Below are 15,446 nucleotides of genomic sequence, written 5' to 3' on the forward strand. Positions count from 1 at the left end.
AAGAAGGAAAGATGGATTTCGCAGCGGACCAGAAACTGCGGAGTTCCCGGCGGATTGAGTGGCCGCATCTACAGGCTGCAGCTCGGGATCCAGGTGCGACATCGGACGCATTACGGAGTATTGTGAATTCATATGAGCCTCTCACTCAGCTCGGACAAGTAGCCACATCTGAGTGCCGCTATAGGTAATCGAGAACGGATCGCGAGTCCGAGAGGCGAGGAACGATCCGAGTCTTTCTTTCAGTTCCTTAAAAGCTGTGGAACCTTCGTTCATCAAGCTCTCATTCATCTCCTCTCATCTCATCCCTCATTGCTCCTGGGCAGTACCTAGCAAAAAAGCAGAAACCAAAAGTCATAGTGAGACAACAACGCCCCCAATAACCTGAAAACAAAATGCCTGTCAAAGTCATCAACACCGAGCTGGGCCACTCCCTGCCCCCGGAAGCGCCGCACAACATCACCTTCCATGTGCCCGGCTGGGAAAATGCCACGGCGCAGCGCCGCCCGGGGCCCCGATTCTTCGAACTCCTGAGCAAGGTGGTCACCATCTACCCGCGCTTCGGGCCCTGGGCCCAAGTGCGCCAGGTCAGCCAGTCCCTTTTTATTTTATGACCTGAAAACAAAACAAAATATACTAAAAAATAAAACCCCCCTACCATAGCTCGCAACCCTCGTCCACAGCGTGCTCTCCCTCCCCGAAACCCACGCGGCCCTCCTCTTCACGCACCCGGACTGCTTCGCCACCGTACAGCAGTATGCTGCCTCGCCCCGCCGCAAGCCAGAGCACCGCATCCCGCCAGAGGCGCTCCTCTTCCGGGCGGTCGACATCCCCCTGACACCACCAGCACCACTAGCAGATGAAGTCGTCGTCGTGCGGCTGTATGTGGTCGCCCACCCGCAGGGGCCTGCCGCCCCGGGGGCGCTGGGGGTGTGGCAGAACTATGGCACGGGGATCTCGTCGCGGCTGGCGGAGGCGCTGATCCCGGCTGTGGAAAGGGGGGAGGCGAAAGTGGTGGATTGGCGGGCCGATGGGAATGTTTTGGAGAAGGTTCCGGTTCCGGAAAGTAACGTTGGGCTGCTGCCGCTCCGAGAGGCGCATCGCGGTTTGAGGGAGAGGATTGCGGGTTTGGTTGGGGGCGCGGGGAGGAAGAAGGCAGTGGCGGCGGTGGGCGAGGGGGATGTGTTTCTGTATCCGACGGGTATGGCGGCCATTTATAGGCTGCATAAGGCCATGGTGGAGGTTAGGGGGCCTAGTAGCACCGTTGTGGTGCTGGGCTCGGTGTTTCATAGTACTTGGCATTTGTTCGAGGAGAGCGAAGGGGGCATGAAGCAGTTTGGGCGGTGCGATGCGGAGAGTGGCGTGATGGAGGCGCTGGAAAGCTGGTTGGAGGGGGAGAAGGCGGCCGGCAGGAAGGTGGGCTACATCTTCGCCGAGTTTCCGAGCAACCCTATCCTGGTGAGCGTGGATTTGAGGAGGCTGAGGGAGGTGGTAAGTCATTTGCTTGCCCCTTTCATTCTTCTTTCTCTTGTATCCTTTTTTACTTTTCATATTCCTTTGGCTCTTGACTGACCCTGTCCAGGCCGACAAGTACGAAGTCCCCGTCGTGATCGATGACACGATCGGCTCCTTCTGCAACGTCGACGTCTCCCTCGTAGCAGATGTGATCATGACCTCCATCACCAAGTCTCTGAGCGGATACGCCAATGTAAGCCCCCCTCCCTCCCCCTTAACGTACAAGTACATCATCCTCAACTCTCCCAACCTTCGGTACCGTAGGTAATGGGCGGCTCCCTCGTCCTCCCACCCTCCTCGCGATACTACCCGGCCATCAAAGCCACCCTACAAACCCAGTTCCGCAACGAGTACTTCCACGCCGACGCCGCCAAGCTGCTCTCCAACTCGGCCGACTACCTCGCCCGCTCGGCCATCCTCAACCGCAACGCCCTCCGCCTCGCCACCTTCCTGCACACCCACTCGGTCGCCTTCTTCCCGGCCACCTCCCCCGTGAAAGCGGTGCTCTACCCGCCCTTCACCGACACCAAGCCCAACTACGACGCCATGATGCTGGGCCCCCCCTCGGCCTCACCAGAACCAGGCTTCACACCGGGCTACGGCTGTCTCCTGTCGATAGAATTCACGTCGCTCCCGGTCGCGCGCGCCTTCTTCGACGCCCTGTCGGTGCACCACGGTCCGCACCTGGGTGCGCACCACACGCTGGCCTTCCCGTTCAACGACGCCATCTGGGGCGCGGACCCGGAGACGGCGGCGCATCAGGAGAGTATCGGCGCGAGGCGGCAGCAGGTGAGGGTGAGCGTGGGGTTGGAGGACGAGGAGACGCTGGTGGATACCTTTGCTGCGGCGCTGCGGGTTGCCGAGGCGGCGAGGCGGAAAGAGGAGGAGGAGGAAGGGAATGTGCCGAATTAGATGAATGAGCAAGCAACCAGAATGCGGGGGGAAAGAGGATGAAGATACTGCGAAAAATGCATTGAATTTGCATTGTTGTGCCTTTGCTAGCTAAAGGGAGCATAGCGCTTTCCACTACAAATCAACCATGTATATGATGGCGGCGAGCTATCAAGGCCGCCCGGCGATGAGTCTCCATATCAATCAGCCCAGCGACCAACCCAAACGCCTTCCCAATGGTGATTTCCCAAATACGCCTTGCAGTCAGCGAGGACAACCCAACTGGCTAACCCCCACTCGACTATGCAGATGACTACCCTACTTAAAGTTCTCCGGGTGCAAGATGCCGTGCATGTTGCCCTCCCTCACGCGTTGCAACGTGAGCGCAGCAATCAAGGCGGCTCCCACGCCGCTTCCGTCCTCAGCCGCCAGGATCTCGATCGGATCTTCCTCCTTAGGGTCGGTCTTCTCGGGCCAGTCGAGGATCTCGCGGAGCGCCTGGGCACCGCGGGCCTTGAAGTGCGGGTACTTGTTGAAGACCGAGCCGTCTGCGCCCACGTGGCAGCTCGTGTAGCCCTTCTTCTTGCTGATGGCGGCCACACCGCACGCCGACAGACGGGCCGCGCGGGTGCCGATCAGTTCCGCCGTGCGGCGGATGAGCTCGAGTTCCGGAAGGTTGGGGCTGATGTTCAGCTTGGTCTGGAAGAGATCAAGCGTCTCAGAGAGATTCTCAAACGGATCCCTGCATTGTTTATTAGTCACAGAGAATTCATAACACATCAGCATAGAGAACAGAGAGGTACATACTCCTCGATGGCCGACAGGAAGGACGAGTCCAGAGTGTACGGCCTCCGGAGCTTGGAAATGTCCTGTCCGGCAAAGATGTGCACGTCGCGGTTGTCGTGCAGATCGACCAGGATCAGGCGGAAGATCTCTCCAAGATAAAGACCCGCAATCATCTTCTCGAAGGCCTGCTGACCGGGCCTCGGCGAGTCGTTGTCGATAGCCTCGTCATACTTCGTCCGCGGTAGGACCTTGTGCTCATTATCGAAGGCTCCCCACTCGCAGTTGATCGCCATGGGCGTGTCGGCCGGCAGGTTGAGGTGAGCCAGCTTAGGGATCGACCCGCACTCCTCGATGTAAGCGGCGTTGCAGCCCGTGCCAAAGATACAACCGATCTTCATCTTAGGGTCAGTGTAAGCCGAGGCAATGAGCGTGCCCGTAGTGTCGTTGATGAGCGCGGTCAGCTTGATGGGGACACCCTAAATAAAGCACGGTTCAGCATATCTTCCCATCCGCGCTCATATATGCACCTATGCGTGAAAGCCCTTACCCGCTGTGCAAGGGCCGCCTCGAACATGGGGACCACGTTGTGGCCCTCCACACCGGCAATGTCAAAGCCCTTGGTCCAGCGCTGGAGGATACCCTCGTCAATGTAGTTCTGCGTGGCCGGGTACGAGAAGGTGAAGCCCAACGGGAGCTTCTCCATCTTGGACACGTCGCCGTGGTGAGTCTCGATGAACTGCTGCAGGCAGTCGGCAATGTACTCCCAGAGCTCATCGGCGTCGCCAGTCTTCAGCTCCTCGGGCATTCGGTACTTCGACTGGATAATATCAAATTCGGACTTCTGCTCTGTGAGCGTGACCTGGCAGACGCGCAAGTTGGTGCCGCCCATGTCGAGGGCCAGATACGTGCCCGTCTCATGGCCGGTAGGTCTGGACATGACCCATGTTGGGTTCATGGGCTAGTGCCGATTGTCAGTCATCGGGCTGGAGCTTACCACAGTAACATCCTACCCAGGCTGACTTACGATGCTACCTCCCGCGACACTCAGTCCTGAGAATTGTCAGTGGTTGATCGGAACGATCGTTTGTTTGGTTGGTCGGTTGGTCGGTCGGCTGGGCGACCGATTGGACGGATGACAGCGGACTCACCCTTCGTGAGCTCATTCACAAAGTGCTCAGTGATTTGCTTGAGCTTGGGCGTGTCAACTGTGAAGAGCTCCTCAAGATGTTTGATCTCATTGAGGAGGTCCTTGGGCGCATTTTCGAGCGAACCTAACGCCATTGTTAGTCGGAGTAAGGGGACTGGGCACCGTGTGCCTTGCCCTCTCGAGATGAGCTGCTGTGGTTGTGGTGGTGATAGAAAGCTCTCTGGGAGAGAGGGCGGGGGCGGTTGTGGTTGGAGTAGAGCAGGGTCCTCAGCTTTCCAGATGTTGCCATTCCGATAGCTTCGGGTACCTGACTTCTTCACAGCCAACACGAGAGAAAAAGCGCGCTAGCGAGGTACGCAGTAGTGCCACGGATTGGGTGGCAACGAGGTTCGGACAGAGCCGCGGGGTAGCACGTGAGGTAGTGTGATGTCACCGAGCGTTTCGATGGATCTGTTTCGTCCAAGGCAGCCGAGAAGAACTAGCTCCCGTTTGCTCGGACGACACGAAACGCCGGCAAACATGAAACAAGAACACAAGGAGAGCAACAGCACGTGGGAGATCAAACGAGGCTTTTTCAATCAGAGCAGATCGGACACCAGGCAGGAGTCCCCGACGTCCCCAAGCGGGCGGTATCCCGTGTGAAGCAGTCGCGAGCCCGAGAGAAGGGAGGGTGGAGGGGTCAGGCCGAAACGGGCGGGGCCACAGAACATTCAGGATGCTACGTACCAGTGCCCTTCCTGGATGGGGGCGGTTTCGGTCCGAGGCCTACCATGCTGGGCTATGATATGGGCTATGAGATGTTGTTGTCAGATGTTTCTCTGGTGTTGTTGACGCTCCTTTTTTCTCTCAAGCCACCACAGGTTCAGATGATGATCCTGGCACGCCTGGTCCCTCACTCAGCAATGAACCAGGGGTTCTCCGATAACATGCTGCTACCCCGCACTCCCCCAACACTGTTGGGGGTCAAGAGTGCATAGCAGGAGCGGGTTAGGGTTAAAATGCTCTCACAAGTAGGAGGGTTACAACTCCGCGACATAGGTTAAAAGTCTTAAGGTACTAGTAAACGTGGTAAGGTATGTCTGTGCACGTTGACAGCATGTCTATGGGGTATGCGGACATCGCTGTACTGGCCGACCCGGGTGGCTCGAGGTGATTGAGGGTTTCCCAATCACGTCTGCAGAATCTTACTAGTAGGAGTCCGGGCTGAGCGCTCACGGTCAAAGACACACGACGGAACAGTCAGTGGTTCTGTCGAATTCTGTGAAAGAGAGTCAATATTAGATGATCCTTCACATAATGGGCAAACTGTTCCATATCTTGGGGTTGCTGGAAGATGAAAAGGGACCTTTCCATCATCTTTGCTGGGTGAACTGCCTCATCCCACACTTTGCCTCGACAAGTAGACTTCTAGAACCCCGGTCCGGTAGTGCCCGTTCATACAGGACTTGTAAAGGGCAAGGGTGTCTAGAACTTGCATGGTATCTACCTAGGTAAGCCTTTGAAGTGTGGTATCCTAGGTTAGAAGACAACACGCACTTGACCTTCTCAGCACCGCACTCACATGCATATGTGCTGCGCGTGGTCTTTCATTCATAGCGGCAATCCCGGAGTCACACACCCTAAAGGCCAGCAAGGTTCACGTGGCCTTTTTGGCTTCACTTTACTCTTTTGTCGGCTTCACCTCTGAGACTTATATCCGTTGTCGAAGGCATGTTGATTTAGCTAACACGACCGCCTCGTGTGAGCTCCGAAAGCATTGACCAATCAAAAGCTACATCCTTCAGTCAGTAAGACCCACCTTCAGAGCCAACAGGGGTGTTTCAGCAACGTAAGCTTTTCGAGGCTGGCCAGCTCCGTCAGAAGGCCACGATGATGGTCCAGAAGGGTGCACAGCCGGCCAAGCCCTTGCACCTTCGTCTCTCCTTTCCAGCCACTTCCGACATTCAATTGGCAGACGCGTATACTTCATGAGCGTCCTGCCGTCTCGTTCTCCACGATGAAGACGACGGCGGTCTTCTCTGCCTTCCTGTCGCTGCTGTCGCTTGCTTCAGCAGCGAGCTCCAAGAAGAGCAGCTCCACAAGCACGACACTCCCGGCCACCTTCAAGCCGCCGCAGGTCTTCCGGAACGCCAATCTTGTGCACATCATCTCGGTCGAGAAGAACTACGCCAAGGAGAACATCAACGTGCTGGTAGAGAACATCGACAAGGCAGCGCAAGATGAGTACTTCGTGCCTTTCACGGCCGACCAGATGTCCCGGCTCGGCGGGGTAGAGGTGAAGGACCGCAAGGACGCCCGCGCTGGACCATTTGTTGCCGAGGCGGTTGAGTTTGACCAGGAAAGGTGGGTTGACAGTGGAAGAGTTAAGGTGGCCATATTCTGACCCCCTCCCAGCGACATCCAGTACCTCCGCATCCGCCTGCCGAAGCCCCTTGCGCCCGGGGCGCAGCAGACCCTCGGCATCAGCTACTACCTCCTCAAAGCATACAAACCCCTTCCCGCCTCCATTAAGCAGGAAGAGCAGCAATACCTCTCCTTCTCCTTCTCGGCCTACTGCCCCTCGGCCTACACGACGACGAAGCAAAAGACCGAGGTCAAATTCCCGACCGGCAACATTCCCGATTACACCAAGCTCCCCGGAAGCGGCGACGTCGCGGAGTTCCCACAGAAGCAGGGTTCCAAGCTCAGCTACGGCCCGTTTGACGAGAAGCCCGCCGGCGCGGTGCAGCCGGTCAGCGTGCGGTTCGAGTTCAACAAGCCCGTGACGCACGTCTCGCGCCTCGAGCGGGACATCGAGGTCAGCCACTGGGGCGGCAACGTCGCCTTCGAGGAGCGCTACACGCTGCACCACCGCGGCGCCAACCTCTCGTCGCTCTTCAACCGCGTCAAGTGGCAGCAGTCGCAGTACTACCAGCCGACCACGTTCGCGCTCAAGGAGCTGAAGTTCCCGCTGCGCGTGGGCAGCGTCGACCCCTACTACACCGACGTGATCGGCAATGTCTCGACGTCGCGCTTCCGGAGCAGCAAGCGGGAGGCCCTGCTCGAGATCAAGCCGCGGTACCCGGTGTTTGGCGGCTGGAAGTACCCGTTTACGATCGGCTGGAACTCGGACGCCAAGAATTTCCTGAGGACCACTACTGCGGGCGGGTTTGTCTTGAATGTCCCCTTTCTTGAAGGCCCGAGGCAGGCGGAGGGCCTCGAGTATGAGCAGGTGCAGGTCCGGGTGATTCTGCCCGAAGGCGCTGAGTATGACGCCCTTTTCCTTTTCCTTTTCCTCCTTTTTTTTTCCTCATTGGTACTATTGAGTGCTTGCTGATTGCCTGCTTAGAAACGTCAAGTATCACACCTCGATCCCAACCTCATCCATCACCGAAGCCGGCATCGAAATCCACAAGACCTTCCTCGACACCATCGGGCGGACAGCGCTGGTCATCAAGGCGCGCAATCTGGTGGACGACTTCAGGGACCGCGAGTTGGTTGTGACATATGAGTATCCTATAATGGCGATGCTGCGCAAGCCCCTGATTGTATTTGGTAGTGTCTTTGCTGTGCTTGTGGGTGCGTGGGTGGTGGGCAATCTCGAGTTGAAGTTTGACGCGAGGAAGAAATAGACAAAAGGTTGGGCGGGAGAATTAAAACGGTCTTGTTGTCACCCTGAATCTCGTACTTTGCTAGCTCACATATTCTACATCATCTTCGTCTCTAGGCTTAATAAGCGATTTACGATGGGCGGATATGGTAACTTCGGATGTGTTTGTGTAATGGTGGTCCGCTGCTGGTCTGGTTGTGCCCTCATGAATGACTTGTTGCTCAGTACAACTCATAGCCAAACAAGTAGTCCCCGCCTGCTCCTTATTTGGCTGCAACGCAATATCGAATATCCCTCGCGCCGTTGTGTAGCGAAACCGGCTCTCTACCGCCTATGCAAATGCTTCCAGGTTGTGTCAAGATTCAGCTTACAAAATGAACCGGTACGGAGAACGTACCGGATTCAAAGGGACAAAAGAAATATGACATTGACCACGTCCAGGTTCGAACTGGAGACCTTCAGTGTGTTAGACTGACGTGATAACCAACTACACCACGCGGCCAAGTTGTATTCGATGGTTTATTCGGTGGAGTCTACCCTCTTTATTCTCTTGTAGCACACCCGGAAGGTCCACAGCATGCTGTAAGACTACCCCCTTCTTCAACGTCCATGGCTCGGAGTAAGTGCTATGGATGAATGCCTGATCGAGCGATGATGCTTGCATTTTGGGTATGGAGATGAAGACTGCTAAATTTCTTATGTCTGTCGTCTTCTATTCCGCGATGGTCAACTTGAATGCTTTGCTCACCCATGGTTGTAATGAACGACTCGGAGAACAGGAGTGAGTTGAACGATCGTGTGGATGCGGGATGACGTCACTAAAGCATGGCTATCATGACCGAGCAAGCTTCTGGATCTGGGTTAGGACAAGGGAATGGTTCAGATATTGAGAGCGGGAAGAGTTACGTCGTCAGGATGGCGACACATGGGCTGAACTTGAACCAGTTCTTGCTATAGCAGATATTGTTGGAACCGTTGTCACTTCGACTCAACTCCTCCTCGTCATGCTTACACGACAACTGCCTGTTAAATTAGTTGAATCCGTAAACTAATACAAATAACCAGTGGTTAAATTTTTCAACGCTCAAGAAGCATCATCATACCTGCCCAGTTGAGTTGTACAGCAGTTTGGGAAGCTCTCATCAACCTCGAAAGCGTTCCAAGTACCTGCCTCTATTGCGTGTTTCGTAGAAGCATAAGGCAGGAACGGAGCAACATTTTCTGCAGTGGTGTTCACACCAGCCCGTCTAAACTCAAACCTCACCAAGAGCAGGCTATCAGATAGGAACAGACATCATGTAAGCTCTCCCGTCACAGCCGTCATCACCGGCAGAAAAGCTCCTACAATCCATCCGTCCTACTACCAGCCATACAATGTCACGTCGAAGCACCGAAGGAAGTCGTTTCTCCATCTCTGCTCAGTGGTGAATCGCCCTCCCTCCTCCTCCCCCTCCTCCTGCTTCTCCCTCCCAACCAACCAACTACTACCCTACAAGTCAGAAATTAACCCCCGTGCGCACAGGAACCGCGCCTTCTCCATGCGCTCCTCCAACCGCTCGTCCCACTCCACCGCCTCGACCACATCCACCACCACCCACCACCGCAAGCCCTTCTCCTTCGCCTCCCTGCGCGGCTCGCTGCAGCCGGAGCTCTCCAAGCGGCTCCACCGCCTGATCAAGTCGGCCAACAGCCTGGTCGGCGCGCACGAGACGGCCGCGCGCGCGCGCGTGTCGGTGGCGACGCAGCTCTCCGAGTGGGGCGAGCAGACGGGCGACGAGGCCGTGTCGGACGTGAGCGACAAGGTCGGGGTGCTGCTGTCCGAGCTGGGCGAGCAGGAAGAGAGCTATGCCCAGCGGCTGGAGGAAGGCAGGGGACTGTTGAAAGTGATTCGCGACACCGAGCGCAGCGTGCAGCCGAGTCGGGACGGGAAGCGCAAGATTGCCGATGAGATTGCCAAGGTGAAGGGCGCTGCGGCGGGGAGGGGGGAGGAACAAAGTTCTGCTGGTGGTGGTGGTGGTGGTAGTGGTGGTGGGGGGACCAGGCTGGTGACGCTTGAGCAGGAGCTGGTGAGGGCTGAGGCGGAGAATCTGGTTGCGGAGGCGCAGTTGGGGAATGTGGTGCGTATTTTTCTCCTTCTTTTCTTTCCTCCCCTATTCATTCTTCCCCCCTCCTCTCTCTGCATGAGGATGAGCAAGCACACTGACAAAGAGATATAAAAAACAAAAAACAGACCCGCCAGAAGCTACGCGAGGCCTACACCGTCGAGTTCCTGGCGACCATCGAGCGGGCCGAGAAGCAGTTGATCCTGGCGCGCCACGGCCTGCGGCTGCTGCAGCTGCTGGACGACTCGCCCGTCGTGCCCGGCGACGTGCGCCCGCGCTGGGCGCATGCCTCGCAGGCGCGGCAGGTGCTGAACGACGCCGAGGACGACCTGCGCGAGTGGCGGCTGGACGCGGCGGCGCTGCTCGGGAGTGGTGGTGGTGGTGGTGATGATGCTAAGACTGTTGCTGTCGACGACCAGGGGACCGCCACGGCCGAACCGCCGCGGGAGCAGGAGAGGGAAAAGGGAAAGGGGAAGAAGGAAAAACAGAAACAGAAGGAAGCAGCAGGAGAAGATGGGGATGGAGTGAGCCTTGCCGAGGAGGATAGCGGCGGCGGTAGCATGGCTGCTAGAACTTGAGATCTGACCAGTCTGTGGGAGTAAGGGGGATGGATGAGTGAGTCGGTTGCGTTCTTGTCGTTTGGAAGTTGAATGTGCGATCACATATACCTAGTTCGCGAACCTGTTTAACCCCTGCAATTGTATGCGAGTTTATTTAGTCCGACACCACTGGAGGAGAAACAGATACCATACGCCGTCGTCGCACTGTAACCACACAAAGAAGCCTGCTACCTTGGAACAACCATACCAATATGTCATGATACCACCTGTCCCGCCCGCTGCATTGGAATTCCCTCATCAAACAGTCGCCGTAACGCGCCTCACGCTCTTCCGGGCGCCCTCCCCGCTGATCATGACGGCGCCCTCCATCTCCAGCGTCCGCATCACCTCGGCAAACTCGCCCGGCTCAATCAGCACGTTGGCGCCCTCGGCAAACTTCCGCGCCAGCTCGGAGAAGCGCACCGTCTGCCCGCCGGCCGTCAGCTCGTCCAGCAGGCGGACGACGGCGTCCTTCATGTCGGCCTTGCGCTTGCGCTCGGCCGCGCTCGTGCCCTCGGTCAGCAGGCTCATGTCGATGCGGCCCTGCGCGTCGGTTGCGGCCGTCTTGAGCGCCGTCTTGATCAGCCGCACGGCCTCGCGGACGTCGTCCGCCGTGACCGTCTCCGACAGGCGCATCTTGGCGTGCGCCTCGGACAGCCGGATCATGGACTCGAGCTGCCGCGTCGTCGCCGTGATGCGCTTCTCGGCGGCGCGCACGTCCTGCCCCAGCTTGCGCATCTCGACGTAGGCGTCGACCAGCTCGCGGCCGGCTTCCGGTGTGATGGTCGGGTGGATGTTGGCGCGGGCGTAGGAGATGTACGAGGTCAGGAATTCGACGGGCTGGGAGAAGCGAGTTAGCAAATGATCATGAACGAAGGGGAAAGAGAGAGCGAGAGAGAGAGAGACAGGGGGGCCTTACCAAGATGTCGTTGTTGGTCTGCGCCGACTCAGGCTTGTCCTCCAGGTACATGGACAGGAGATGGCGAGCTAGCCGCTGATCAGTCTTCTCATCGACGCGGTCGAGGATGAGGTAGACCAGGTCGAAACGGGACAGGAGGGTCGGCGGGAGGTCGATGTTCTGCGGGACCGAGAGCTCCGGGTTGTACCGACTGCCGATCGGGTTGGCAGACGCGAGAATGCTCGTCCTCGCATTAAGCGTGGTGATGATACCCGCCTTGGCCACCGAGACGGTCTGCTGCTCCATCACTTCGTGGAGGACCGACCGCGTTGAATCGTTCATCTTGTCGAACTCGTCGATGCAGCACACGCCTCCGTCGGACAAGACGAGCGCACCCGACTCGAGAACCAGTTGCCGCGATTCAGGGTCTCGGATCACGTAAGCGGTAAGGCCGACGGCAGAAGAGCCCTTGCCGCTGGTGTAGACGCCACGGGGGGCAATCCTATGTACGTATGACAGAAGCTGCGACTTGGATGTGGAAGGGTCACCGCAGAGGAGGACATTGATGTCGCCGCGGTACCTAGGACTTGCGCCCTTCTCAAACGTCTTGTTAGTGCCGCCGAACAGCTGCAGGAGAATGCCCTTTTTGACATCGTCCATCTCGTAGATCGAAGGCGCGAGGGAGCGAGCGAGCAGGTCGTAGATGTCCGGCCGGGCCGCGGTCGCCTTGATCTTCTCCTCCTCCTCGGGTGTGACCTTCTTGATCTCGTCGAGGCTCTGGCCGCTGACATGCGCTTCTTCCTCCTCGGCAAGGTCGAGAGTAGAAGGATCAATGCCCATCCTTTTCCTGTCAACCTTCTGCACATGCACGACATCGACGTACGTCTTGTGCACGCTCTTCACTGTCCTCTGCCGCGGGTTGACTCGCACGGGGGTGACCTTGTAGATGCCCGTAAGCTCCACGCGGTCACCAGCCTTGCAGAAATCGACCAGTTCGTTGTAGACGCACACGGACACGGAGTGGGGCGTCTGGCCAGCAGGAACGGCGTCTGGCGTTTCCTGCAGCTTGATGACCTGCTTGTCTTCGAACACGCAGCGGTTGTGGATGATCTGCATCGAGTTCTTCTGCTTGCAACGCGCGCGCGGGCACTCGGTAGGCTCGCGGATCTTGCCACGGTCGAGCTCAACCGTGACGGAGTGCCCACAGACACTGCACTTGAAGAAAGCCTGCTTCATGTCGGGAATGACGGGCGTGGCCCGGATGACCAGACCTTTGATGGAGATGAGCTTATCCATGTCGGACGGGTTGAGATCCCGGAGGTTGATGGACTTGTCCAGGCCCCAGGGGCGGACTAGGTACTGCTGCTGCATGACTTGATCCTCGATGGTCATCTGCTCCCGTGGCGCAGGGCGCGGAGTAGACGGTTCCTCCGGCCGGTCCGAGCTTGGGAAAGCGAGCTCAGAGCTCTGGGATGCCTGGGGAGCAATGGGCGCGGAAGTGTTGTGCGAGGCGGCCCGCTGGCTTGCCATCTCGGCCTGCGCAAGCTCGATCATGCAGTCGTGGACGCACTGGTCCATGACGGGAATGATTTCCGTCGGGTATGCCTGACACTGGTGCCATAGCTTCACAGTGCGCGGGTACGCCTTCAGGTCGCGGAGGTCCAGGTACAGCTTGTTGGTGCCCAGGAGCAGCATGGTCTCCATGGCCTCCCAGTACGGCTTCGAATTCGCCTCGGGATTGCCGTTGGTTTCGGCCTCCGTCGCACCATCTGCCCACATGCGATATTTCTTGGTGAAGTTCCTGAGAAAGTCCCTGAACGAGGCGAACGAGTCCTCGAGCGAGACGGTGGTACCCCAGACAAGGCTTTGGCTCGGACCGCCGAGGGCATCCGCTTCGGAGGTGTGCGGATTGTTGTTCGAAAACGAAGCCGCATCTGACCCGAGGGCAGAGCCGTCACGAACCACTCGACCGGCGTCATCCAGGATAATGCGGCGCGGCACGCGAGGTGTCCGGATGACATCTGGATTGATATCTCCTCGGTGGGGCCTGATAGCAGATCTCTGAGAGCTCACGAAGAGGGCACTACTGTCGCTGCGGAGGTCGGACTGCTGGGTAAGCTGGCGGCCGGGGCTGGAACTCGGGTCATAGCGAATTGGAGACGAGTCTGTTGCGGTCAGTTCGACTCTGTATGCGGCGGGGGAGAGACGAGCTAACCTCCAATGAGCGCGCCGCTCGCACGGGGAGTCCGGTCCCCGGCGCTTTGCGTTTCGGTCTGCTGGCGCAAGGGCGAACTCGGCGCGTTGTGGGCGGTGCTCTGGCTGTTGCTCATCTGGCGCAGAGGAGAGGAGGCCCGGGCGCCGGGAGCGGGAGACGAGGACTGGTAGAACAACGGACTGGAAGCCAGCTGCGATGACCGAGTCTGACGAGGCGTCCTCTCGGCAGCGTTCGAGGGACCAGCGGCGGGGCTACTTCTCTGCTGCGAGCTGCGAGTGGCCCGATTGGGCGTCGCCGAACTCCGCGTTGATCGCTTTGCTGGGGACGACATCTTTTTGTTGTGCTGTAAAATTAACGCTAGTTGCGTTAAACTCTTAATACAGCGACGTCGTGGGATGGTCAGGCGAGGGTGTTTCGTTAAGTGTAGCAGAGAGCGGGGACCGAAGCTGGGACTGTTTGGCAATGGCAAATGCAAATGCAAAATGGGGATGCGCGAAACTTCGCGTCTAAACCCAACCACTTTACGCGTCGACAGGGGCACCGCGCGCAGCCCATTAAACCCCTGTCAGGTACGAACCGCACAATTGTGGGGCAGCTCAAGCTCAAGCCACATCGGCGACTGCTTCATCACCCCCACACATGAGAACAGCGGACAACTCACAGACACCTCGCGGACAACTCGCGGACACCTTACCGGCAAAGGCAGCTCGAGACCGGCTTCGATTGCGCCAATCGAACCTGCGACATCATAATCGAAGATTAGTCAGCATCAGACAATTACAGCCAAGATGTCGCCAGGAATGTCGCTGTATAGCGTCAACGCTATATGTATGTCACTGCAGGCGCAACCGCTGCTGCACCTTTGCGACATGGCCTGTGATAGCAGCTAACATCGCCGACTAGTGATTCTCTCGAGCGAGGACGGGTCGCGGATATTCACCAAGTACTACACCCCACCACACCAGGCGACCCAACCAAGCGGAGCAGGTACGATTGTTTCTCTATGCTTATGCAGCCTCACAAGTGACAAACAACCACATCCACTGACTTCCGACTCCCACAGCACCCGCCAGCTCCTCCCAGAATCCCTACCCGGACAAGACGTCGCAAACGCGCTTCGAAAAGGCGCTCCTCCAGAAGACGGCCAAGCAGACGGGCGACATCTTGCTCTTCGACAACCGGATCGTGCTGTACAAGATGGAGTCGGACGTGGCGCTGTACGTGGTCGGCAGCGTGGACGACAACGAGATCCTGCTGTACAACGTGCTGCTGGCGCTGCGCGACAGCCTGCACCTGCTGTTCAAGCAGTCGGTCGACAAGCGGACCATCATCGAGAACTACGACCTCGTGTCGCTGGCCATCGACGAGATCTGCGACGACGGCGTCGTGCTGGAGACGGACCCGACCATCATCGTCCAGCGCTGCAGCCGCGCGCCGTCGCAGGACGTCAACCTGAGCCGCATCGACCCGTTCAGCGAGCAGGGCGTCAACAACCTGGCGCAACTAGGCAAGGCGAAGTTGACGGATTGGTTACGGCAGGGGTTGTAGGCGTTACGGAAGGGCAAGGGTTATGTCGTGAATTTAGATTTTTTTTTCCTGTCTCCTCTCTTTTCGATCAAAAAAGTGCGGGTATGGTGAAGCATCATGAGAGGCAGAAAACCCGGTCCAGTGAAGAACCACAGGGTCTCCCGAGAGGCCGTCTAATGC

The 15,446-nt window shown here is 57.9% G+C and overlaps 6 protein-coding genes and 1 non-coding gene across 7 annotated transcripts; 4 read left to right on the plus strand and 3 right to left on the minus strand.

The window, feature by feature from the left end:
- Positions 1–121: 121 nt before the first annotated feature.
- On the plus strand, positions 122–2,565 carry B0T15DRAFT_45661 (pyridoxal phosphate-dependent transferase). Its single transcript, XM_062865963.1, has 4 exons — positions 122–584; positions 661–1,488; positions 1,580–1,705; positions 1,777–2,565. Exons 1-4 carry the CDS (start codon positions 393–395, stop codon positions 2,422–2,424), a joined length of 1,794 nt encoding a protein of 597 aa, XP_062726459.1. The 5' UTR covers positions 122–392; the 3' UTR covers positions 2,425–2,565.
- Positions 2,566–2,721: 156 nt separating this feature from the next.
- Positions 2,722–4,470, minus strand: B0T15DRAFT_387770 (hexokinase-domain-containing protein; the record flags this gene model as incomplete). The annotated part of the gene is made up of 5 exons (XM_062864405.1): positions 2,722–3,145; positions 3,211–3,665; positions 3,737–4,147; positions 4,214–4,239; positions 4,338–4,470. 5 exons carry the CDS (start codon positions 4,468–4,470, stop codon positions 2,722–2,724), a joined length of 1,449 nt encoding a protein of 482 aa, XP_062726460.1.
- A 1,722-nt stretch (positions 4,471–6,192) lies between these two features.
- On the plus strand, positions 6,193–8,430 carry B0T15DRAFT_519100 (Ribophorin I). Its single transcript, XM_062868416.1, has 3 exons — positions 6,193–6,679; positions 6,731–7,582; positions 7,665–8,430. The coding sequence occupies exons 1-3, from the start codon at positions 6,333–6,335 to the stop codon at positions 7,945–7,947; spliced, it is 1,482 nt and encodes a 493-aa protein (XP_062726461.1). The 5' UTR covers positions 6,193–6,332; the 3' UTR covers positions 7,948–8,430.
- On the minus strand, positions 8,354–8,427 carry B0T15DRAFT_t25. Its single transcript has one exon. It is a non-coding gene; the product is annotated as a tRNA-Val (tRNA).
- A 514-nt stretch (positions 8,431–8,944) lies between the features above and the next one.
- On the plus strand, positions 8,945–11,048 carry B0T15DRAFT_45743 (Eisosome component PIL1-domain-containing protein). Its single transcript, XM_062865964.1, has 3 exons — positions 8,945–9,349; positions 9,448–10,042; positions 10,156–11,048. Exons 1-3 carry the CDS (start codon positions 9,300–9,302, stop codon positions 10,603–10,605), a joined length of 1,095 nt encoding a protein of 364 aa, XP_062726462.1. The 5' UTR covers positions 8,945–9,299; the 3' UTR covers positions 10,606–11,048.
- B0T15DRAFT_564572 (MCM2/3/5 family-domain-containing protein) lies at positions 10,720–14,204 on the minus strand. Its single transcript, XM_062870645.1, has 3 exons — positions 13,740–14,204; positions 11,546–13,689; positions 10,720–11,466 (listed from the first exon to the last, which is right to left on the minus strand). Exons 1-3 carry the CDS (start codon positions 14,068–14,070, stop codon positions 10,885–10,887), a joined length of 3,057 nt encoding a protein of 1,018 aa, XP_062726463.1. The 5' UTR covers positions 14,071–14,204; the 3' UTR covers positions 10,720–10,884.
- Positions 14,205–14,315: 111 nt separating this feature from the next.
- Positions 14,316–15,370, plus strand: B0T15DRAFT_45759 (Longin-like domain-containing protein). The gene is made up of 3 exons (XM_062865965.1): positions 14,316–14,567; positions 14,643–14,726; positions 14,803–15,370. The coding sequence occupies exons 1-3, from the start codon at positions 14,528–14,530 to the stop codon at positions 15,285–15,287; spliced, it is 609 nt and encodes a 202-aa protein (XP_062726464.1). The 5' UTR covers positions 14,316–14,527; the 3' UTR covers positions 15,288–15,370.
- The last annotated feature ends 76 nt before the right edge of the window (positions 15,371–15,446 follow it).

The sequence above is a fragment of the Chaetomium strumarium genome (assembly GCF_033439665.1).
Source record: "Chaetomium strumarium strain CBS 333.67 chromosome Unknown B0T15scaffold_1, whole genome shotgun sequence".
NCBI classification, from domain to species: domain Eukaryota; kingdom Fungi; phylum Ascomycota; class Sordariomycetes; order Sordariales; family Chaetomiaceae; genus Chaetomium; species Chaetomium strumarium.